The sequence below is a fragment of the Arctopsyche grandis genome, chromosome 3 (assembly GCF_051622035.1).
Source record: "Arctopsyche grandis isolate Sample6627 chromosome 3, ASM5162203v2, whole genome shotgun sequence".
Lineage (NCBI taxonomy): Eukaryota > Metazoa > Arthropoda > Insecta > Trichoptera > Hydropsychidae > Arctopsyche > Arctopsyche grandis.
In genome coordinates, this window is record NC_135357.1 from 37,411,136 (window position 1) to 37,435,462 (window position 24,327).

Genomic DNA, 24,327 nt, shown 5'->3' on the forward strand with positions numbered 1-24,327 from the left:
ATTTCTAAAAATCAGTTACGACAGTCAATAAAATGTCTGCAGATAAATCATTCCGTCAGCGGCCAACTTAATTAGCAACATAACGTGCTAATTTAAGCTAATCTCGAAATCTATCTTAAAGAATTTTAATTGTCTAATTTTTCAAATTGTCTTATTTCAGCTATATCATCGAATCACACGTAAACATACGCGCGCAGAAGCACAATTTATTATTAATAATTTATACTTAAAAATGGTGCTTGTACAATAAGTACTTACGCTCTTGCAGTAGATGATATCGTAAAAACCATCGATAATGGGAAGTACTTCGTCCAAGTTCAAGAAGTACATCCAAAATGGCGACGAATATGCCGCCATGCAGATATACCAAGGTTCTCTTGAGCTGAAGAAGAGCTTCGACCCAAACCTGAGCTATGGCGAAAGCAGACATCACAACACTGCCATGCACTATGCTGCCAGATACGGTAAAGACGATTTTATAACCATATCTAGTGCTTGATTAACTACCCGAATTAAATTGATACATAATAGTGGTACTTTTCCGCATTTTCCTCCTAATAAGCCTTATTAGCATTTCAAACATTATCTTCAAACTCACTAGTACCAGATACTAATTAAATGTTCGCAATTTTTTTTTGACTTATCATTTAAGTTTGATTGCTCTTAGAATTTACTGACTTATCTGGATGCTATTTTCAGGGATGAAGCATCTGCTGAGGACGTTTCTAACTGACCTTGGAGGTGATCCTAATAAGAGGAACGCTTTCGATGAAACGGTTCTCCACAGTGCTTGCAGTGCTGGCACCGCTTTCCCACCCACCGTCAATCACTTATCCATCAGCTGCGTCCAAGTCAGTGGTTCTGGAAATGTTGGAAACAATCAGGCGGAAGCCACTGGAAGTGGCGCTTTGACTGCCAGCGCCCAGGAGCGACGTGCCGCTTGCATAGCCCTTTTGCTTCAATGGCGTGGAGTCAGACTTCCATCTTCCGAAGAGAAGGAGAGGATCCAGATGGATGCTTTGGATAGGGTAAATTTTCTGATGGTCCGTACGCACCAAACCAACGACGATTTTGGGCCAACTTTTAAAACCAGTAGCGTACAAAATATCGAAATAAAAATTAAATAAAAAAATTGAAATTAAATATCAAAATTAAGCTAACGAGCGAGATTGAGATAAAATTAGATCATCGTTGATGTTTTGAATTACAACAATGTTTTGAATTACGACGATATTTTTTTTATTTTTTATTTATTTATTTAACATATTAGCCACAGTGACATTACAGAGATCTCCAACACGTCGCTGTGGCCGGTCATTCAGTAATAATAACACGATAACAGTAATAATAACTTATAATAATAACAATATTAACACAACATCATTAAAATCATAAAATCATAAAAAAAAAGAAAAAACATAGATAAAGTAATAACAATCAACCACTGGCATTCCTCAACAACCACTCAACCAGATTAGTATATTTTATATTGAAGAGGTCAATTTCACCAGAAATCTTGTTAAGCAGATATATCGCTCTAGATATAGGAGCCGTTGACAACATATTTGTGCGAGCCACAGGAGGAACAAACAAATCACGATTTCTCAAGTCCCTGAATTTACAAGGTGCATTAAACCTTAATTCCTTTAGAACCTGAGGATTGTGTATTATCCCATTCAACAGCTTAAAAAAGTGTCTTCCCAGTAACATATTCCGACGAGACTCCAATGAGTTGAAACCTAACGCCCCTAATAAGAATGCACTAGGATATAGCCAAGGATAATAACCATACTGTTTCAAATAAAGATATCTGAGAAACCGTTTTTGGATTCTCTCAATCTTCAATGAATGAGTTATATGGGTAGGATTCCATATAATAGAAGAAAATTCTAGAATACTACGTACTAAAGATTCATAAAGAATTTTAAGCACCAACGTACTCTGGAAAGGTTTGCTAACTCTTAGTAAGAATCCCAGCATTTTTGTTGCACGCAAACAAATATTGTCTATGTGTCGTTTAAATTGAAAATTATTCGAGAACAAGACCCCCAAATCACAATATTCATCTACAAACTTTAATTCAACACCACTTAGGCGATATGGATAAATCAAGCGATTTGAAGATCTTGTCACATTGAGAACACAGCATTTTTGAATGCTAAAAAATAATTTATTATCGACAGACCAACTTGACAGCGCATCTAAGTCCAATTGGAGAAGGGCTGCGTCACTATGAAACTTAAAAAAAATAAGGTCATCGGCGAATAAAAGATAGTCTGAATACTTAATTATTTTTGAGATGTCATTAATTTAAATTAAAAAGAATCATGCACAGAGTCGTCAAGCCAGGTTTCCGTTAGTACCAGGATGTCAGCACATTGAATAGCCGAGTTAGAACCTAATTCATCCAGTTTAGATTTAAGGCCTCGTACATTTTGATAGAAAATGCTTATATTATGCATTACAACCAGAGAAATATTATAATTACGAGCGAAAAAAACCTTGTTATTGTTTCTTATAAGTCGTCACGATACACCAACGTGTTTCGCCGTCGATGAAATATTTAACAAAAAAAATGTCGGTGATTTGTCAAAGGGTTTTTTTTTTCTTTCGTCGAAATAAAATTAATAATCACACATTATCCGATCAATTTTACCTCTGAGATGGATTTAATTATTTGATTTATTTCGACGAGAGAAACAATTGAAGACATTATCCGATAAAATTTACCTCTGAAATGATTTAATTAATTGATTTATTTCGACGAGAGAAACAATTGAAGACAAAAAAATTTCCTTTGATAAACCGACATCTTGTCGGGTTGAAACCATCACTCGGTCACCCATACTAACACATGATATATTCTCAGTAACTGCGCATTACGGGGAAGTAAAAATAATAATTCTTTGATTTTTTTTTCGATCTTAGTGCGTATCTACGTAAGTCAAAACATCTTCGACAAACAAAAGTCGAGGATTACCTGTATGTGATTGTTGATGATCTAATTTTAGGTCAATCTCGAAAATTTATTTAAATTGGGCATGTTCTGTTTTAACTTTCAACATTTTATTTTAATTTTAATATATTGATTATAATTTTATTTTGATATTTGAATTTAATTTTAATATAATAATAATATTTTTAATTTTGATATTTAATTTCAATTTTTAAATTTAATTTTTATTTCGATATTTTGTACGCTACTGGTTTTATCCTGCTGGTTAAATCGTTGGACCAAAATCGTCGTTGGTTTGGTCCGTACGCAGCATGAGAGACTTCCACTCTTGAAAAAATAGACTGTATAGATAAGAGCCTCAATGTGTACAGCTAGATGTTCCTAGGTGTGGAGTACTGTTGATTGAATGAATGTCAAAAAGTTATTACAATGTGAAGTACTATGTAGGTAAGGTTTAGTAATATGAAACGAGAATATACAGTAAGCGATTCACGTGAATTAAAATTAAGCTACATTTGTACATACATATATGCAGTGACGTCGCTAGGGGTGGTGTCACCTAAAACATATTTTTATTACTTATTAATATTTGTTAATTGTTATGACTTACGAAAGAGAAGCGCCAAAAGAGAAGCTAAATTCAAACGTTGTTTCTGAATTGCGTCTCCATCTGACTGAATCGGTTAACCTTCTTATATTAGTCTGACTGAATCGGTTAACCTTCTTCTTAGGTACATACACTGATTTCTCATGAATTCAAACAAATTCCAATTATGGCTCATATTTGTAGCTATATATTTCATATTTGAAGCTGTATACATACAGAAAGCTGTATATATGTATAGGTACACAGAAAAATAAACGACGCTACTGATATATGTATGTACAATGTGGCCAAAAATGGGATATGAAAAAAGTAGTACTCGAATATTAATACCCAAGAGATTTTAAAGGGTAGCAAAGCATTGTGAGAAATGGACATTCGTCCGAAAACAGTTTAATTTACGATTTATGGTGATGATTGGATGTATATTTGCATTGAAATTAGAATCTTATTTTAAATTTTTAACCAGGATGGAAACAGTGCTTTGCATCTTGCTGCTGGAGCTGGACTTGCAAGCGGTGCTCGTTTGTTGCTGTCAGCTGGAGCTAAGTCCTTAACTAAGGACTCTAGGAGTAGGACAGCAGCCCAGAGAGCATTAGCAGGTGGACACGCGCGTCTAGCTGCTCTAATCGAAAAAGCTATGCTCTTCGTAAGTCCGTTCATTATAGTAATAAAACATTTATGTAATAGAATGCTATTGTTAATTACTCATTTCTTTAGTCCGATGAACCAATCGAGTGGTGCACAGAGCGCTGGGGTTGGAGCAGTTCGGAAGTTGGCGAAGAAGAAGCCGAAGAAGCTCTTTTGAAAGCTAGCAACAATGCAGGAGACTCCCATGAGGGTTTGCGCCCTCAAGAGTTAAGGGAGGCCAAAGATAGACTTCTAGTAGACACTAGCGATATGTTAAGAGTGTCACTCTTCACGGCCGAAGCACTTTTAAGAGACAATGGTATATTCTGAGACTTCTGAGTTACATATATACATACATTTATACCTATCTTTATCTCTACAGTAGATGGATTTAATGGTATTATAGAGTGGTGCAGAGATGTCCTGGTGGAGCGTTGGATGAAAGATGCGACTGCTTGCTGCCAATCAGCCGGAGTTTCCTTACCTGGAGGATCGTTGGACAGTGAACATCCTGAAGAAAGTGCATCGGTGGGAGCTGATCAAAGAACTATAGAAGTAAGTGAAAAGAACTTGCACTCAAGTGAAAGATGATATATCAAGCTAGAATTTGAATTTGAAACTATTATGTACATGTATAGTGTAAAGCAGAGCACCACAACGTAAGTGCCCCGGCTCTTTTTGTACCGCGGGCATCACTTTTATCTAACGCGTGCAAGTGAGATCGCGTGTGAGGGAGAAAACCAATGTTAGTTAACGTTCTGTCACCTATGTATGTAGGGGCTAGCTAGCGACTGTCGATGAAGTACATATGTTTGTACGTAGCTGACAAACTCTACGAGTCGTCGAGTTTGTCAGCTACGTGTGCCACGAATATCAAGAGGTTGTGTGGCTCTGATGTAAAGGATATTTTACGGAATATTGTCGTATCGCGTTATTAATATTTTCTTAATGACTGCGTTTAAAATAAGACCAAAGTCGAAATGAACTGAACTTAAAGTAATAACGACTTTAAGAGCGAAAACACACAGCGATGACCGTGGCACATGATTTTTTTTAGATAGTTTTAAACATGCGAAAAAAATGTGGATTACCTTGCACATATTCATGGAACGCCGTGTTTTGTTGGTTTCATGAACGAACGTGTTTTGTAGGCTCAACTTCAAGAGGAGCAATCCGTTTTTGACAACACACAAGATGGCAAAACTAATAAGTAAAGGGCGGCGGTCAAGTTTCCATTGTCCACAAAAAATGGTTTACTGTTGTCAACTTTTATTTTCAACCTTTTTTTACTCTCTTGCTTTGTACGACAATAGTAATTGACAATAGTGAACCATTTTTTGTGGGCAATGGAAACTTCACCGCCGCCCTTTACTAATAAGATCCCAAAGTACTCACAAGACATGAGTAATCTCTACAATAATGATAAACTTTCAGTGTGGCATCTGTCGAGAGGAAGTATGGACCAGCGAATCTGGAGCTGGTGGCTGCGGTCATGCATTCTGTGCCCCTTGCTGGGGTCGTTACTTAACCGGCAGGGTTTGCGAAGGGGACCCTCGTCCAGTGTGTCCAGCACCACGTTGTAGGAGACCAGCACCTCCTCATCTTCTTCAAAGGTGTCTTACTCCACGCACTCAAAGAAAATATCTCCTGTTCGATATCAAGGTATACCCCAATTGAAAATTGAGCAGCTCTATCGTGAAAACTTTCCAAACTCAAACGTTTCCAAATATTGTGTCAGGCTTTTGTGGAAAGCTCCCGAGGGATGAAATGGTGTCCTGTTGCCGGTTGTGGGAGAGCTGTCAAGCTTCACGAAACTGAGCTTACAGTAAGTACAATCCTAATCATCCAAGTTAAGGTTGAGAATTTGATTTAAACATTCGATGCATTTTTACTCTCAGATACCCACAATACCCAACAACAATGGTGATGAAGCTGAAGACGAATGTCCTGGTGGCTTTCCTCCAGTTTCCAGAGGAGTTGATTGTGGAGATTTCCACTTCTTTTGCTGGGAGTGTAACTGTCAGTACCGTCTTACTTATGTCGTATATAAGGGTAAAATGTGTATTTAAACTGACTTTATGGAAACAGCTGAACCTCATCCTCCTATATCCTGCACGGCCTGGTCCAGATGGGTATCCCGGGCTGGTACTGCTCCACCTGCACCCGTAGCAGCTGCGGCAGGAGGGGCAGAAAGTGCAGCCTCATCTTTGTGGCTCCTGGCACACTGTAAACCGTGCCCTTCCTGTTCGTGTCCCATACAAAAGAACGATGGCTGCAACCATATGAAATGCACAAAGGTAAGTGCGCAAAGCAGATATGTAGAGAGATAAGCATGAAGATATACAAATACAGAGATGTGGAGGTACCGAAGCTACTTACAAGTCGAGATGACTAAAAATAAATAAATACAGTTCAAATCTTCAACAAAACATAATATGCAGAGAGTGCCTAGTATAGGTGTAATATATAAAACTTATTTTTTATATGCAGTGTAAGTTTGACTTCTGTTGGGTCTGCTTGGAGAGTTGGAAACGCCACGGTTCAGCCACCGGTGGTTACTTCAGATGCACCAGGGAAGAAGCTGCAGCTCGTGCAGAACAAACGAGAGGATCTGCTCTAGCAGAAGCCAGAGTTTGTCAAAAACATCTGATACATATTTGCTACTCCATAATAAAACCGTTTATACATAAATGGTGTTCAAAATTTAGGTCCAAAACGTGGAAGCTCAAGAACAATGGAGGTTTGCTGTACAGTGTGCTCGATATCGTCGTCACGAACAACGTTGGCTCACAGAAAGACCACTTATAGGGGCCACTCCAGCTAAAATCAAAGCCCTAGATCCCAACAGTGAGTAGTTATGTAACTAAGTATTGACCATTTCTACGCAGCTTGTCAAACTTCAATTTATTTAACAGACACTAGCGGGGGAGTTCTGGAAGCAGCCGCTAGGGAATTGGGATTATCCCGAAGGATCTTGGTAGGATGTTGTCCCTACACTTTCACACTTCCAGCTACAGCTCCACATAGAGCTGCTTTCCACTACGCTCAAGTAAGATTCCATTCGTAGTTTCAACTTAAAAACCCAAAACTTGTTTTCACGCAAAAAAAAACTCCAACAGGAAGAGTTGGAGAGGTGTGGTTCTCGCTTGGCGGCACTGATAGCTTGCGAGGTTATAGAAGCTCCACTGCTCGGTTTGAAAAGAGCTACTGCTGCAGCTCGCAGATGGAGGTTGACTGTTATGAGATTGGTTAGACCACCTGCTCCTCCAGCTGCACTCTCAGCCCAAGAACTACGCATGATGGTATTCAAAACTTCAAACTTCAAAATGAAATCTTCAACACACGTCTGATATCAATTTTATTTTAGGCTAGGTATCTGGCTAGAGGCAGACTCGATCCGAGAGATCCTTGGAGGTTCCCGTTGGGTCCTCGTGGAGAACCACTGCGCGTTCCAGATCCCTTGGATCCAGATCATACAATACTACAGGTAGATTTCATTTAAATATATTGTATGTATATACAATTATAATACAGTTTAAAATATGGTTCACCTTCTATCTTCCCTTCCTTTCTTTATACTTACTATGTATTTCCTCACGTTCTTCTCTTCCTTTTTTCTTCATTCATCTTCTTATTTACCTTAGATGGATTTGAGAACCCCAAAGTCCTTCAGAGAGAACCTTAGAAACTATTCAATTCTTACTAGAGTCGTCTCCCAATTGAGCCCAGTCTTTCATGTGTTAAGCTTATCTGTTTCGCCCAGCTCTTTCGATGTTGTTCCACTAATTTGATTATATTTTTTTTAGGAACCGCAACTGACTATACCTCCAAGGCCAGCTCCTGAAAGATCGACACCTTCAAATGAGGCTGATGGTAAATGATTCTTATATTTGATTTTATTGTTCAATATAAATGTGTTTTCCTCATTTTATCAGTTGACTTTCCATACATTATCTTCAATATCAGTTGAATGGCAACAGGCTATAGTAAAACGAGACGAAATGACTTTTCAGTTTATAGAATCAACGTGTCTGAATACAATATGGATCTAATCATCGCTTTGGAAATGTCGCGACTTCAAATGCTGGAAGAACAAGCTAGAAGGGGTCAAGAATCGGATGGATGTTCCACTTCACAAGGTCAATACCAATATCATAGCCTAAGCTTGCTGAATAACTGATTTTCAATGTGTATTTTTATTATTCAGATGCAACTTTACCCCGAAACAGACAACGACCTGCCAGACTCAACATATCCGTCTCCATTGGAGCCTCGTCAGATAACGGTATGCTTCCAAAAGTTAATAATTTTATCTTTAATAGTAGTAGTTACTAACAAGCTATGATTTGCGAAAAAGAAGACAAAAGCCTGTCTGAAGACCAGTTGAAGCTGGCCATCCAGTTGTCGCTTCAAGAACCGGCCCGCTACAGACAGAACGAGTCCAGCAGCGAGACGGATGGAGACAAGCGTCTCAACGATGGCTCCATGAACAGCGTTGACAGTAACTGCAGCGACGGCAACCCATCCTGGAGTGTCACCAGGGAGAGATGGGAACAAGACTATTCAGACATGGACTCTCACAGAAGCAACAGACAATCGGAACAAGTCAGTATCTATAAAAATCGTTTAACACTCAAAAGTCACAGAGTGACATTTCCAAACATGAAATTTCAGGACGAGAGTTGGTCTAGAGCAGCTGATATCACTGTCGGTTACTTCTTAAAAGCTTTGGGAAGAACACCTTTAGATTTGCCCAATCTTGCCTTGGGATTGGACCTGCTCAGTGCAAAGCAAGATAAATCCAAAGAACTCCTACGCAGACAAGTAAGTACTGATTTGAAGTGCGATCGAATATGAAAATCACTATAAAACATGCCATATTTGCAGATGATTGTTAACGAAGACGAAGCAGAAGCTTTCAGAGCTAGAGTAGGCGATTTGGAACAAGCGACGTGCTCTGGATTATCTGGATTTATCAACTACTGCAATGATGGTACAGGTTTTTCATTTCAAATTAAACCTTTTTCATTTCAAATTGACCCCTTTTCAATATGAATTTGAAATGAAAAATGGTAAATTTGAAATGAAAAGGGGTCAATTTGAAATTAAAAACCTATAATACTTCAGTTTCAAACCTTAATCATTATATCGTATGGATTGTAATCAATTATTTTACAATAGGTTTGAAGAGTAGACCACCATTGATCAGGTCTGGAGCTGCTGGACAGAGACCCCCTCTGCTTCGTCAGCTCGGTGGTAAAGTCAGAAGGTCTTGGAGCATGGGAGATATCTCTGTGAGGAGTTCCAGTACAGATGATACCACGTAAGATTAACCCAAACTTTCTCGAATACCAAACGTAACTAATAATAAATAACTCAAATTGCCATGACTATTATTTCAATACAATACTTCTTTAGTCGTTGTATCTTTTACATTTTGTTTATGAAATATTTTAAATCACTGCTTATTACAGTGTATTTCATGAATGATTATATTTTAGATACAGCAAAGTACCCGAAGAGACAATCATCATCACTAATACAGGTAAGTTTACTTAAGCTGTGTACATTTTTACAAGGCATCAACATTACAATGTATGCAAGCAATTGATATAATCATATCTTAAATTTCAGACCAGTTCCCACGGAAGGATTCTATTCTGATCCACAGAGATGTTACTACTCTTCCTCATCCTTCAAAATCTCAACAATCCAACTCAGATAACAAGAAAAATACGCTTACAAAAGCCGTACAGATAGACGCGCAGCACGAGAGCGAAGAAAACAAAATGACGCAGCCTGAAACTTTCAAAGCACCACACAGTGCCAAAGAAGCAGATGCTCGCAAAAAAGCAGCGCCCAACTTCTGGGGCGAGTTCTGCTGCGAGAGAAAATGCGTCAAGACTAAAACAGACCAAGCCACTCCGAGATACTACGACAAGAAGGAGAGGCACATGGTGCTGCCCGAGACTGAAGCACCAAAAACGGTGAGTGTGGACTGCAGGGGCAAAGTCAACCCCGAAATATTCGACTTCAGCGAAAAGACTATTCATTTGCCGGATCTAAATTCGAGCCATTTGAAAGTCAACACATATCTGACCAAGCTGGCTATCAACAAGCACATAGGACTGCTTAACGACAGTCTCAATCAAAACGAAATAGTCGGCGACAACTTCAGAAGACACTCTGACCACATCCCAAGAACTAGCGAAAAGTCTAACAAAGTTAAGGCTTCAAGTTCTGAAAAGCACATAGGAGAGAACGCAAGTAGAGGAGTAGATCTGAATCTGAAACAGAGATCAAATGATTCAAAATCACAGACGTCAAAAGTGGACAGTCCAAAGAAATGTATCAAAATCGACAAGATGGTCAAAGTGATGCCTACGCTTAGCATTAAAATATGCGACGAGTCACAAGACCAAAATGCAAACGCTGAAGAAAGCAACAGCACAAAAACCAAAAGAGGTCTAGAGACTGATAGTAGCAACGAGTGCGAGTCTGAAACTGGAATACCCAAATCTCCAACGCTTTACATATCGGGCGTGTCGATATGCAGGGAGCCTTCCGTCAAAGTTTCGGATCCTTCTTTTAGGTCTGAACAAAAGTCGCCAAAATCCAGATCTAAAATAGCTTGGAAGGAATACAAAGATACTACAAGTCCTGTCATAGTCCACGTGACTTCTCCATCCTTATCTCCGTGCAGCGAGAGAAATGCAGGTGAGACTATGACGACTTCTTCGTATTCTCCTGGGTCGCCTGAGCTGTACACTCCGTCTCTACTTCGATCCACCACTCCTACTAGTCCTTTGAAGCAAAGCCACTATTCGAACGATAGTCTGAACATGTTGGACATGCCTGTACTGCCTCCATCACACTTTAGCGACGACGTCTTCTTCGACGAAGACGACCCAGGATTGATGCTAGATTGTGCTTCAGACTCTAATCATTGCACTCTTAGAGGAACAGTCTACGCTGGATGTCACGGAGGCGGTATAATGATCAGCAACATGTCCACTTTGGCCACACTAAAACCAGATTGCACCATCTTAAACAAGAAGGCTTTTAAGCCGAAGAAAAAAGAAGAAGCACTATACGAGAACATATACCCACAATCGAATCAGTTATCGTTTGAAATGTCGCTACCCAACTCTCCGAATCTTTCCAAGAAGACCATCCAGAAAGCTTGGTCTGCGAGACCTCTGATGAGCGCGCAAGACTTTGCGGGAGAAGATTCCCAAGTTATTCCAAACAAACTCAAGTCTAAAAGCGCCAACGAGCCAGAACGAGACAGGGAGATGTTTCACTTTCCAAAGTCTTCTACCGACGGTGCTCTGAGCTCTGTCCTTCACGTCCAAGAGTCCAACTTGAGCTCAGACGATTTCCACGAAGCTCTCTTCTTGTTGGAACGCTCTCCAAAGACCAGAGACTCGAAGAGGCGCAAAAGGAGTAAGAAACGAGACAAATCCGATAAGGATGGCTCTAAAAAAGATAGAGCTGAACTTTTGAAGCAAGCTGAGGAAGCAGCGTGCAGTTGCATAGAAGAATCAAAAATTGAAAAGAAAATAGAGGTTGAAATCATTGATAACGATTCGCCTTCCAACGAACAAGATGAAGTCAGCTCAGCTCTGTAAGGTCCACACTGCCATAGAAAAAATATATATATTCAGATTTGAATTCAAATTATAATAAAAAAAAGACATACATATGTATGTATGTATATGGATAATTTTATAATCGTCATTAAAATATTCTAAAAAAAATAAAAACATATTATGTATGTATTATATTATGGTTAATTAAGTAAGCGTAGATCATATATGTAAAATGACTCGTAAAATTCACTGTATGTCTTCATATCTATATATATTGTATACATATTTTGTTTATTATTATTTAAAAAAAAACGCGAAAGACTGAGAAAATCAAAAGAGTCAATAAATACTCTAGTGAGGGCCAACCTTTCTACAACTCGTGTGCTATATATGATATTAATCTTTCTATTTTATCTATCTCTTAGATGCGCCAAAAATAGTGTATATAATAATATTTATCATTAATCCTACTGTGCATGAGTGAACATGAAAAGTTTCGTATTGATTTATAATGCAACACTTCAATACTACTGTTGCACAGCGAACATCATTTATGCACACTATGATTTTAAAGAACCGACACACTGTTGAGTTATGCGAAAAAAATGTTTTATTATTTATATTATTAACATACTTAGAGCTTCTACGAAATAGTTGAAAATTTATTCATAGTAAATTTAAAGTGTGTGCCAAAACGAGGTCGATGATTGCGTTCGTATCTTCGCTCAAAATTTTTAATTTTCGATTATTATTAATATAAATAATATTACACAAAGTAAGTCTTAGAAGTGTTCAAACAATGATTTTATATTACATGTTTATTAATATTATTATTATTATTACATATATGTATGTATGTATACTACGAGTATGACCAAAATGAAAAGAAAATTATCAGTTTCAACTAATTATGTAATTTATTTTTATTTTTATTTTGATTACAATTAATCTCGGTATCAAGCTTTATATTGTACGATTGAATAAATTATTTTATTTTATATATGTATTAATTTATAAATTTACGATTCTACAAATCATATTCAAAGTTGTGATATGCGTCAGTATTATTATCGTTTATTTTTACGAAATACGCTTTAATTATTCTGTGATTTCATTTATTATTATAACACAATATACATATATTTATTGTTATCTTCGTATACATATATGTAAATATACATATATTATATATTTAAAGATTTTATGTGCTGATGTAGCATATTATTATAACACACAATTATGATTATTATTATAAATATATTTGTACAGTTATTTCAATGAATAAACGTTTGTATGATTCGTTCGTTTCAAATTAAAAATGAATTCTTATGAAAAACCTAAATACAAAACCTTTGAAGGACGGAGCGTCGAGATCGAACAAGTGTCCCGAACCGGGGTCGAATATGACCCCACTATTTTTTAATCAAAATACAGCTTTTATCAATACAAATGGGTTCAATATATATATTATTAATCATTTTATACATCAACATAAAAAAGTTTTAGTCCTATAGCATGTTTTTGACTATTTTTGTATTAAAAAAAAACCGACAAGCATCCACATGCAAACGCACATAGGTAAGGCCAACAGGCGACTGCATGACTCAATAGCCACGCGCCAAAAGCGACGAAAACAATAGCTTACGAAAATATAGCTGTCTCTTTCTCTCGCATTGATTCATTGATCAACAAGAATATGCAAGCGAACAGTCAAGAACATGACTTATCGCTACCGCCTTTAAGTCATACTTTGGAACGGAGAAATGTATAAATGTATTTTTTTTTATGACGTACCCCTTTTCTAAATCATACAAAATATATTAAAATATATTTATTGTAGTTCATTCTAGGAATACAAGATATATAGGATGTATAACTTTGAAAACCACATTGTTATTAGGAAAAACGTAAAAATTGGAGCACTTGCATTTTGCACTTTGGTGAGGGAGGGTTAAGAACTAGGATCAATTTTTTGCCTACTTTATCTCTGAGGAATTTGGATCAGTTTAATGGAGCATAGACAGGCTGTAAAAGAACACATTCAGAATCAATTATAAAAAATCAGTTTTATTATTTTTTTCATTGAGAATACAAGTAAGACTAGCTGATAATAATGTTTAAAATTAAAATGAAAAAAATAATTAAATACAAAAGGCACGCTATATATGTATGTACGAAGTTGCTTCGGAACACAACCGATCAATTATAAGTGCACTAAATATTAAAAATATTGTAGGAATAATTAAAAAAATAATAATATAGATCATTGTTCACGTGCAGACTGCAATTGATATACAACGACCGCACTAAATGTCAGTCATTAAACTTGCAAAAACAATCAAATTTAAAATACATATGTATATACAATAATTCAAAAACGCTTACCCATCTATAGATATATAATATAATATATAGAAAAAGATGCCTCAATTATTACTCTATCATTATTATTGTGTACCAAAAAAATCTAATAATTATTATTTGGCACTGAATTTATCAATTTCGCTAACGGCAAGCCCCTAATATAATTCATAATATATTATACATATATAAATATAATAATAAAAAACAGTTACAATCATATTGCTTAGAATTTGCTCAGTGAGTCAAAATGGTTATTAATATCAATACAATAATACTAAATATTTATGTATATTATTTTATATATGTATATAATGAATGAGAATTAATTTATGTATAACAATTTCATATAGAATGTTCCGAGCGAGCGGTTAAAATTTTTAATTGAACTAAACCTTAATAATAAATCATAAATTTAAACTAAAAATTGATCATTAACTATTTTAAGAAAATGTAAAGTTTAAAATTTGGTATGTATCATTTATTGTAATACAATACATAGCTAGAGTAGATCCAATATATGTACATATGTGCATACATCTTCTGTCATATCTAGAAAAACAGCAAAAAAAATGTCAAACAGACTGAAAGCAATTCCAAGTAGTCTTCGAGAAGAATTTTTTTCCAAATATGACGGTAGATCTATATGCATTGATATCTTATATGCATATATAATTATGGTATTAGATTAACATGCGTCATAATGTAGAAGATTATATAACCAAACCCAACGTATCAGATCTAAAATAAAAAGCGACAAACCCTTTAAAATAGACATTTTTCGAACCGTCATTGTGTCAAAAAGACCGGAAGTAATCGTTTTTTGCATTTCGAAAATCATTATAAGTGGTTAAATCGAAAATATATTCAAGTTAGTCGAACGGCAACTATATATAGAAGTCTTTGCCACATTGCTAACATAGATTTCAAAAATGTGTCGACATCATCGTCACAATTCTCAAGATATACAAACACACCCGCTTGAAACACTAATCGCGTGATTAATATATGTATATATACAGCTCGGCAGAGGTGTGAGCTCAATCGACCAGTATAGTTCAACTATAACATCTTGCATAATTCATTCCACTATGTACTTAGGCTGTAAGCAAAGTGTGGATCTCAATTCCAATGAAAAACCGACATCATATAATTTCACATATGCACTGCGCAATATACATATGTAGGATACAATAAGAGCGCATTTTGTACAAAGCATAATACACGATTACTCGTTGTTTATCTGCCGACTACCTAGCTATGTGGAATGAATTGTAGGAAAGCAACAAATGATACGTGTCGAAATATAACAGTGTTGGATCTATTTAAAATAGTGTAAGTCGTGTCGTAGATACAACAGGGTGTCTCTACACGGTCAGTATGACGTTCTTTCGATGCAAAACTATTGCTATTGACAGCCAGAGCAGCACGGCGAGGGCGTTCATGGCGAGGAGTTGCATGTGCGACGGAAACTCCAGCTTCCACTCGAACGGGAATCGGCCCTTCATCAGGTCGTGTCCGACGTATATCAAAAGCGCGTTCCGGCCGGCGTAGTAAAACGGACGACCCTCCCACAACGTGTACATGTCGATTATGAAATACAGGAAAGCCTGAAAGGAACAATGAAGCATGGTTATATCAGCATATCATATATATGTAGGGTTGGAATTGAACGAAAGGCTGATGTACGGGCTATGGCTGAGAAAGAGCATGTTACGACTGATTGTGAAAAGGGGCAGAGATGTAACGGTTAGTCGTAGTTGGACCTGTGCTCCGCACGGTTGGTTGCTAAGCCTCCCCACGTATCGTCTTAATAAACAACATGACTGAAAACGCACGGGTTTGGTCTTCACCTAAGCCGCCACATCCCAACCGTGGTCCTGTATAGCGTCATCTATCAGGATTCTCTACCACACATATATATATATATAATATCGCTATTCTGTGTGTCTGTCTGTCTGAGATAGCGCTCGCCGTACTATAATAGTCATTTCGATTCGACATATGTATGTACGTCACAGCTAAAATAGTGCCAACAAAACGAACGAATATAATAACATATCAGGAAAAAACTTGTATATATACTGTTTGCTACCAATGTTTCCTAAAGGGCAATTAGTCTCAGAGCATTTAGCGCCATCTATTGAAAATTTATCAATTAATTTTTCTATAGATGTTTTATATTGTTTATACCATTTATTTTTTCATATTAAACAATTAAAAATGAATATTAAATTATATATATTTAAAAGGTATTTGAAAAAAATTCGACCGCGTGCAGATCAAACACATGAACGTCGACACATTTCTTTTAATTTGTTTTTTATTTAATAACTTAATATACCATAACCCATAGAATCATATTTCATTGGGTACAACACTAGTGGTTATATAATACTAGTGGTATATATACATAATTAGGTGAAATTTTATTTTAAAAATCAATACCACATAGACTTGACAGGTAGCCCCAAAGCGTCACTGTGGTTATAATAAAAATCACAAAAAAAAATAATAAAAATCAAGTAAGAAATATGTACATACATATAATAAAAAACAAATAAATAAGATTGAAAAATTATATCGTGTTATTTATGTAGGATGTGTTCGACCAACTCAACATGACTGGCATTGAAGAGGTCCAAGTAATGTGCCAGTAAGTTGAGCGAAGTCGAACAGCTATCGAGAGGGGGGAGTTCATGAGCACGTTTGATTTAGCCCTAATTGGCAAAAATGTGATGTTATGTGGGTCGTACCTGTATTAGGAACGCCAGACTGGAAGTCACCAGGCAGAATGAGATGGACCACAGGTTCTTGTTGATCGGAATGGGTCCGTTGTTCTCCGAGAAGAGGCATAGCGATCCGCCGACGGCTCCGGTGAACAAGGCCCACAGCATCCAACGCATCAAGCGAGGTCTGAAACGTCGAAATGGATAAAATCAAATGTCAATTGCAGCATTTTGCTGGGTATGACACTAGAAAAAAAAATTCAAAAGCATTTTCGCGACAAGAATGGGTCCATTGTTCTCCGAGAAGAGGCATAGCGATCCGCCGATGGCTCCGGTGAACAAGAACCAGAACATCCAACGCATCAAACAAATAGATTGCATGACAGAACAATTAGTATTAAATTTTGGGAATCACTGATATAAATTGAGCATTTGAAATTGTATAAAAAAAAGTAAATTTCAAACTAAATAAAGGAATAACAATTAATAATCAATTTACAAAACTTTTGTTGTTCTTTTTATACCAGCGAAAGTACAATATAATTAGATTAAAGTTAATACACAATTATAAAAGTTTTTTATTTATTTAATAATTGAGCACTAAAGTTACCTTCAAAACACATTTGTCATTTTCTATTAAATATTCAATCAATATTCAAAAGTCACCAATACCGTGGATGTGAGTAAGCCAAGAGCACGCGTGCCGCCTGGACGCCGAGCTGCACGACGAGGGCGCAGCTCAGCGTGCCGAGGAGACCTTCAGGATCGAAAGCGGCCGTCGCTTTGTACAGACTGCGGAACGACCCACCCTTGTACAGATGATCCTCACCGAAGACCAGACTAAAAAAAAAAAACAAAAACACTTGACATAAACAAACCCCAATAAACGGTCACCGTAAATGAAAGACGAGGAATTACATACGTGTCGATATAAGCGGCGGCTCCTCCGGTGCAATTCTTCGCCGTGGAGTTGTCGTGCAATCCACCGGGACCGAGATATCCCCTCGGACATCCTGGCACCGGAAGGCAGAGACTCAGAGCGATGTGAGCGCCTACTAATAGCAGAGTTACACTCCATTGCCACCACGTTGAACGTAGGTCTCGGAAGATTGCAGTACCTGAAGTTTCATAATATCGGTATTTATGTGTGTGTGTGTGTTTCTTTTTTCATTTAGATATATGTATGTACCTGGTAAGTAATTGTTTGAAGCGTTTATAGTGAAGCATTCCAGCGTGCCGACGATGAAGTAGGCCAAGCCTAGTCTCTGAAGCACACCGGGGAGTCTCAACTCCTCAATGATGCGGCCTTTCGAGCTCAACACTATGCCGAGGAATATCAATACGACCGAGCGTCGGAGGATCTGCAATAGGCAAGTGTTTTATGTTTGATGAGTTTTACTTTATCTATCTATGTATGTACGTAGTGGTTCGGTGATTACTGGTCACAAAGTCACTAAAATCTCTATAACGGAACATCTGGCAGCCGAAAAGTCCATCATACTAACGATAACTATCATAGTAACGGTAACTTGAGTGCCAAATATTGTGTATTCGCGATTTTCATGGCAAAAATTGTCTTTGTGACCACCCCAATGTGACGAATAGTCCAATTACCGTACGTAGTAACAATAGATGAAGTTTTGTGATCATTCGAAAATTCGAACTCGGGATTTTGACTGATTCGAACTCAGAATCGATCACTGATCACGTCTTCATGATCTAGAAAAAATGTGTGTTTTTATGTCAGTGGGTTTTTATGGTTTCAAAAAATTCAAGTATAATTCTTGCATCAATGTGATGAAAATATAAAAAAAAATCACTAAATTTAATAAACCGGAAGTGGGATTTTTTCCTCTTAGGAAAGTCAAAAATGTTGTGACCATGATTTTTTCCACACGCCTGAAAGTACCAAGCTGAAAATTTATAATTGTATCTTTATGTACTAACTTAGAGCTGATAACATTTTGGTCATAATTCGTAAACACGAAGTAGTATTTTTTTTAAAACAATATTTCATTATTTTAAATTATTTTTAATTTCTTGATATTTAATGTGTATAATAATTATAGTGATTTTAATTATTAAAAAAAATTGAACAAAATCTGACCACCAGAAGTAGAAATTTTTTCTTGTGCAAGTTTCCATACATTTGCGCTCAATTTGTATCGAAAATGCATCCATAACCGGAATGTGTAAACGTGTATGTATGTTTAATTATCGAATTTTGTGACCTTCTTATATTCCTTAAATATATAGATAAAGTCACGGGTTGGTCACATCCGAATTTTTTTTTTAAATTTGAAGCAAAAATTGTACATGAAAAATTTCAAACAATTTGTGTTATCAAACAAAGCCCAATGAATTCTTAATCAGCGTTTAATGTAATCAATATTTTGGTTAAAACTTCATATCAAAATTTCATAGGTTAAAATCAAAGCTTGACTTATTGAACGCTTATTGTGATCAACGTTTATTTAATGCGATCGTAGTTTGATATATATACATAGTTTAATATAATCAATACTTTGAGATAACCTTGACGTTATCAATAATCAACAAATTGATTGATCAATAATCGTTTAAATACGTCAGTTTAAATACTCGTGTAATCCAGCTTAATATAAACATCGTTCAATAAAATCAAATCAATCTCCATTTTGACCTGAAATTTATGTGATTAATAGATTTTTTTATAAATCGGGTAACACTTAATGTAATCATTAATATAAACAACGATTTCTATACCCAAATATCTGACAACACTATATCTAATTTAGTTTAGGATGATCAACATTTATTACATTCAAATATTTCTTGAAAACAACACTCAATCAAATCGTCTCTCTCTAAAAAAAAAAAAAACTCTTCAAAACATTCATTACTTGAAAGAAAGCGGTCTGTCGTTTCATCGCCGTCCTCAACCGAGTGTGCAGCGACAGACACAGAGCGAATCCCATGAGCCAAGCGAACCAGGGAAAGACTACATCGGCTATCGTGAGACCATTCCACGGCGAGTGACGCAATATGGAATATCCGCCGCCGCCATAGTTGACGAATATCATCAGCGCGATGGTGAAACCTCGGAAGACATCAGCGGAACGGAGACGGGTGCTCACGCGACGGATCGTCCCATTATTAGGAGAGCCTATCAGCAGCTCAGACCTCGATTCGCTAAAAACAATCGCACACATATAAAGGTCAAAGTTCTAAACCACAAAGTCTTATCTACATATGTATGTACATAAAGGCGAAAACGAAACGTCACACATGTTGACGAATCGATGAATCAAATCAAAACAATGCTTACGTTCTCATCAACCGATTCCAAATTTCCCACTGGCTTATCTTCCTGTAGGCGCCCTTGACCAAGTACCATAAGGTGGCTATGGAGAGCATGGTGACGACGGCCACGAGCATCGGAAAGAGCGGCTCGTCGGGCTGCTCGGTGACGGTGATGTTGGAGCAGCCGTTCTTGGTGACGTTCAGCTGATAGCGGCCGTACTCGCCGAAGTTGAAGGTGCCGTTGCAGACGGGGCCGTAGCCGTCCTCCACCTTGTACTTGACGGGCCAGATGGTCCTCACGAGCAGAGACCCCGTCTTGTTGCTGTCGAGCACCTTCGCATAGTCGCACTCCACGCACTTGGTGTACTGTCGCCATACCGTCACGTCTCGGTCCGACGCGATGTCGAGACACGCCTCGTCGTAGATCAGAGTGTGCGAGTTGCACTTCCTCGAGAAGAACTTGACGTTTTTGAAGTTGACGAAGCTCATGGTGGAGCCGTCGAGGCTACTGCATGTCTTCGGGAACGATCGACAGTGCGTTTTTGTCGATGCACACGTTCGCGAAGAAACTAACAATGGCGAATGACAGCGCAGTACGACAGACTTTGACAGCTGATTTATTTCCGGCTGGGTTTTGGACGTGACATCTCTTTTGACGGCCATGTGTTGGTTTTTTTTTTTCACTCGGAAAATATCGTTTCCGGTTGATTAAACGACGTTGAAAATTTTTTTACAATACAAAAAGTTTATATCTATCGTTCTTTTATTATAATTTATTTTTCTTCTAATGCCGAATCCGTATTCAGACGTAGGCGACTACCATGGGCAAACATCATTTATGGCCAGTTAAAATTCTGCCCTATTATGGGCAAGCCGCAACAATTTTTTAAGTCTGAATCTCATCCATGACCCGATGTTTCGGAGCCAAGAGAGCTTCTTTATTTATTTATTTATATATATATATATATATATATATATATATATATATATATATATATATATTTATATATATATATATATATATATATATATATATATATATATATATATATATATATATCTTAGCTATCAAGCTAATTTAAAAAAATACATCTTAATTACTTAACTCTAAAATTTATAATTAACTTATATGTACTGTCCGTCACAGAGGTGTCTCTTCGCACCTTCTTTCTCCCAAGCCACCGTTTGCCTTCTATTTTCCCTTCTATGATTGTTTGTAGAAGGCGATATTTGGGGCCACGAATAACGTGGCCTAAATATTTCATCTTACGGCGCTTTACCGTGTCAAGAAGATCTCTCTTTTTATGAAGAACCTGGAGGACCGGTTCGTTTCTCAGGTGCTCCATCTATGAGATCTTTGAGGAAGGTGGCAAAGCCGATAGAACCGGTGACACGACAACTCGTTCACAGATTTTCCGTAAACCGATGATGCGCTCCAGGCATTACGTATGCAGCCATCTCTTTCACAGACCATTTTTTCACCGATAACAGACGGTCTGTGAAAGAGATGGTTGCATACGTAATGGCATAGTAAACAAGATCATGGTGAACACACGGAGTGAGAAAGAGATGGCCGTATACGTAATGCCTGGAGCGCATCATCGGTTTACGGAAAATCTGTGAACGAGTTTTCAGGTAACCGATAGAACCACAGGGTTTGACTAATATAAATAATAAAATAAAAACAAAAATATTCATAACAATAACATTAAAAATTCTAGTAAATATGTGAAATTATCTTGTAAAATTGCTAAATAGAGTTTATTGAAATTAATCTATTACTATTAATTATTACTACGTGAGTTTAAGGAAACGAAACAACAAGGGGTTGTCCGATGAGTGCAGGGGCAGGACGGTAAACGAATTATTTCGCACATTATGATCACACACATTTTTATTTTATTTTATTTTATACAGGTAAAAACCCATTTCCGTACATCGTATAACATAAATTATAACAACAAAATAAAATAATAAAGTGTCGTTAATTATATGACATATGTATGAAAAATAGTACAAAAAATGAAAAATAGTACAAGACATAATGGATAAGATAAAATAAGAGGACACTAATAAAAAAAATTTGGGTGTGACCAACCCATGACTTACTCTATGTATTTGAGGAATATAAGAAGATAAACTATGATAGCGATACAAATTGAGCGCAAATATATGGAAACTTGCCCAAGACAAAAGTTCTACTTCCGGTTGTCAGATTTTGTTAAAATTTTTTTTATTATTTAAAATCAGTATAATTATTATACACATTAAATATCAAGAGGATAAAAATAATTTAAAAGGTCAAAATAAAATAATGAAATATTGTTTTAAAAAAAAATACTACTTCCGGTTTACAAATTCATAACAGTACATAAAAAATACAAATATAAATTTTCAGCTTTATACGTTCAGGGGTGTGGACAGGATCCAGGCGACAACATTTTTGACCTATCTAAGAGGAGAAAATCCCACTTCCGGTTCATTAAATTTGCTGATTTTATCTTAATTATACACAATAAATATCAAGACGCTTAAAATAATTTAAAAGGTCAAAATAAAATAATGAAAAAATAATGAAATATTGTTTTTAAAAAAAATACTACTTCCGGTTTACAAATTCTGACCAAAACGTTTCCAAATCTAAGTTAGTACATAAAGAATACAAATATAAATTTTCAGCTTAATACGTTCAGGGATGTGGACAGGATCCAGGCGACAACATTTTTGACCTTTCTAAGAGGGGAAAATCCCACTTCCGGTTCATTAAATTTGCTTATTTTATTTTTCATTTTTATTTAAAATCACTATCTTAATTATACACAATAAATATCAAGACGCTTATAATAATTTAAAAGGTCAAAATAAAATAATGAAAAAATAATGAAATATTGTTTTTAAAAAAAATACTACTTCCGGTTTATGAATTCTGACCAAAACGGTACCAAATCTTAGTTAGTACATAAAGAATATAAATATAAATTTTCAGCTTAATACGTTTAGGGGTGTGGTCAGGATCCAGGCGACAACATTTTTGACCTTCCTTCCGGAAGCTGCCGGAAGGGAAAAAATCCCACTTCCGGTTTATTGAATTTAGTGATTTTTTTTTATTTTAATCACATTGATACAAGAATTATACTTGAATTTTTTCGTGAAGACCACACATGTTTAAGGGGTCGAAAAAAATAGTGGAAGAAAAATCGAACAAGAGTAAACTGCCACTTCCGGTCGACGGACGCTTACCAAATTTTATACATAGCTTGGTATTAAGCTTAAACTGATCGATATGAAATTTCAGTTCGATAAATCAAAAGGCTTTTGAGAAAAACATAAAAAACCTCGATTCTCTAGAGTAAAAGTACTACTTCCGGTTCAGATAAAAATATTTAAAAAATATTAAATTATAAAAATTATTATTTTTAGTACATGTAAAAAAAATTCAGTCCGATTCAGTTAGTAGTTTGGGAGAAAATCGAATTCAAAAACTTAAAAAAAAGAGGACACCTATAAGGGGAGGTACCATTTCCGGTCAACTTAAAAATTTGAAAAAAATTTATGTAGTGTCTATAAGAATTTCAGTAACCGATACTAAGTTTCGGTGCGATAGGACTAACGGTGTTGAAAAAATCCCCAAAATACACAGACACACACACACACATTTTTTCTAGATCATAAAAACGTGATCACTAATCGATTCTGAGTCAAAATCTTAGTCAAAACTTCATCAAATCAGTCAAAATCTCGAGTTCGAATTTTCGCATGATCACAAAACTTCATCTATTGTTACTACGTACATAGATAAAGTAATAAGGAAAAACAATATTCTAAATAAATCTTTTAAACTGACCAAAAGTCACTCTATGTAAATATGTCGATATCCGTATGATCTATGGTTAAATAGCCCCATAGCTGTGCAATACTCCGATGTATTGAAAAGAATGCTAGATTTTACAATAATAGATGATAACAAAACATGTTTATGTAATAATTTTTAGGTGCATAAAAAATGAATTCACCGGAACGGACACACGACTATCGTTCAAACAAAAACCGCGAATACGAAATACATACATATATGGCAATCAAGTTTTCATTAGTATAATAGTTCGCGTGTATGACTCTCGATGAATGGAATTTTCGGGTACCATATGTTTCGTGATTGAGATTTTAGTGACA

The 24,327-nt window shown here is 36.3% G+C and overlaps 2 protein-coding genes across 2 annotated transcripts; one reads left to right on the top strand and one right to left on the bottom strand.

Annotated features, from left to right (window-relative positions):
- Positions 1–295: 295 nt before the first annotated feature.
- LOC143909256 (uncharacterized) lies at positions 296–11,821 on the top strand. The gene is made up of 26 exons (XM_077427164.1): positions 296–464; positions 700–797; positions 885–1,028; positions 4,030–4,209; positions 4,281–4,509; positions 4,597–4,745; positions 4,829–4,849; positions 5,625–5,852; positions 5,929–6,015; positions 6,089–6,203; positions 6,279–6,487; positions 6,681–6,821; positions 6,899–7,037; positions 7,079–7,239; positions 7,310–7,492; positions 7,558–7,677; positions 7,835–7,918; positions 7,997–8,063; positions 8,171–8,296; positions 8,461–8,517; positions 8,551–8,795; positions 8,865–9,014; positions 9,078–9,189; positions 9,372–9,513; positions 9,692–9,735; positions 9,825–11,821. The coding sequence occupies exons 1-26, from the start codon at positions 296–298 to the stop codon at positions 11,819–11,821; spliced, it is 5,397 nt and encodes a 1,798-aa protein (XP_077283290.1).
- A 2,009-nt stretch (positions 11,822–13,830) lies between these two features.
- LOC143923286 (heparan-alpha-glucosaminide N-acetyltransferase-like) lies at positions 13,831–20,777 on the bottom strand. Its single transcript, XM_077446892.1, has 7 exons — positions 20,180–20,777; positions 19,755–20,043; positions 18,062–18,233; positions 17,795–17,990; positions 17,545–17,712; positions 16,900–17,059; positions 13,831–15,753 (listed from the first exon to the last, which is right to left on the bottom strand). Exons 1-7 carry the CDS (start codon positions 20,641–20,643, stop codon positions 15,511–15,513), a joined length of 1,692 nt encoding a protein of 563 aa, XP_077303018.1. The 5' UTR covers positions 20,644–20,777; the 3' UTR covers positions 13,831–15,510.
- Positions 20,778–24,327: the final 3,550 nt, after the last annotated feature.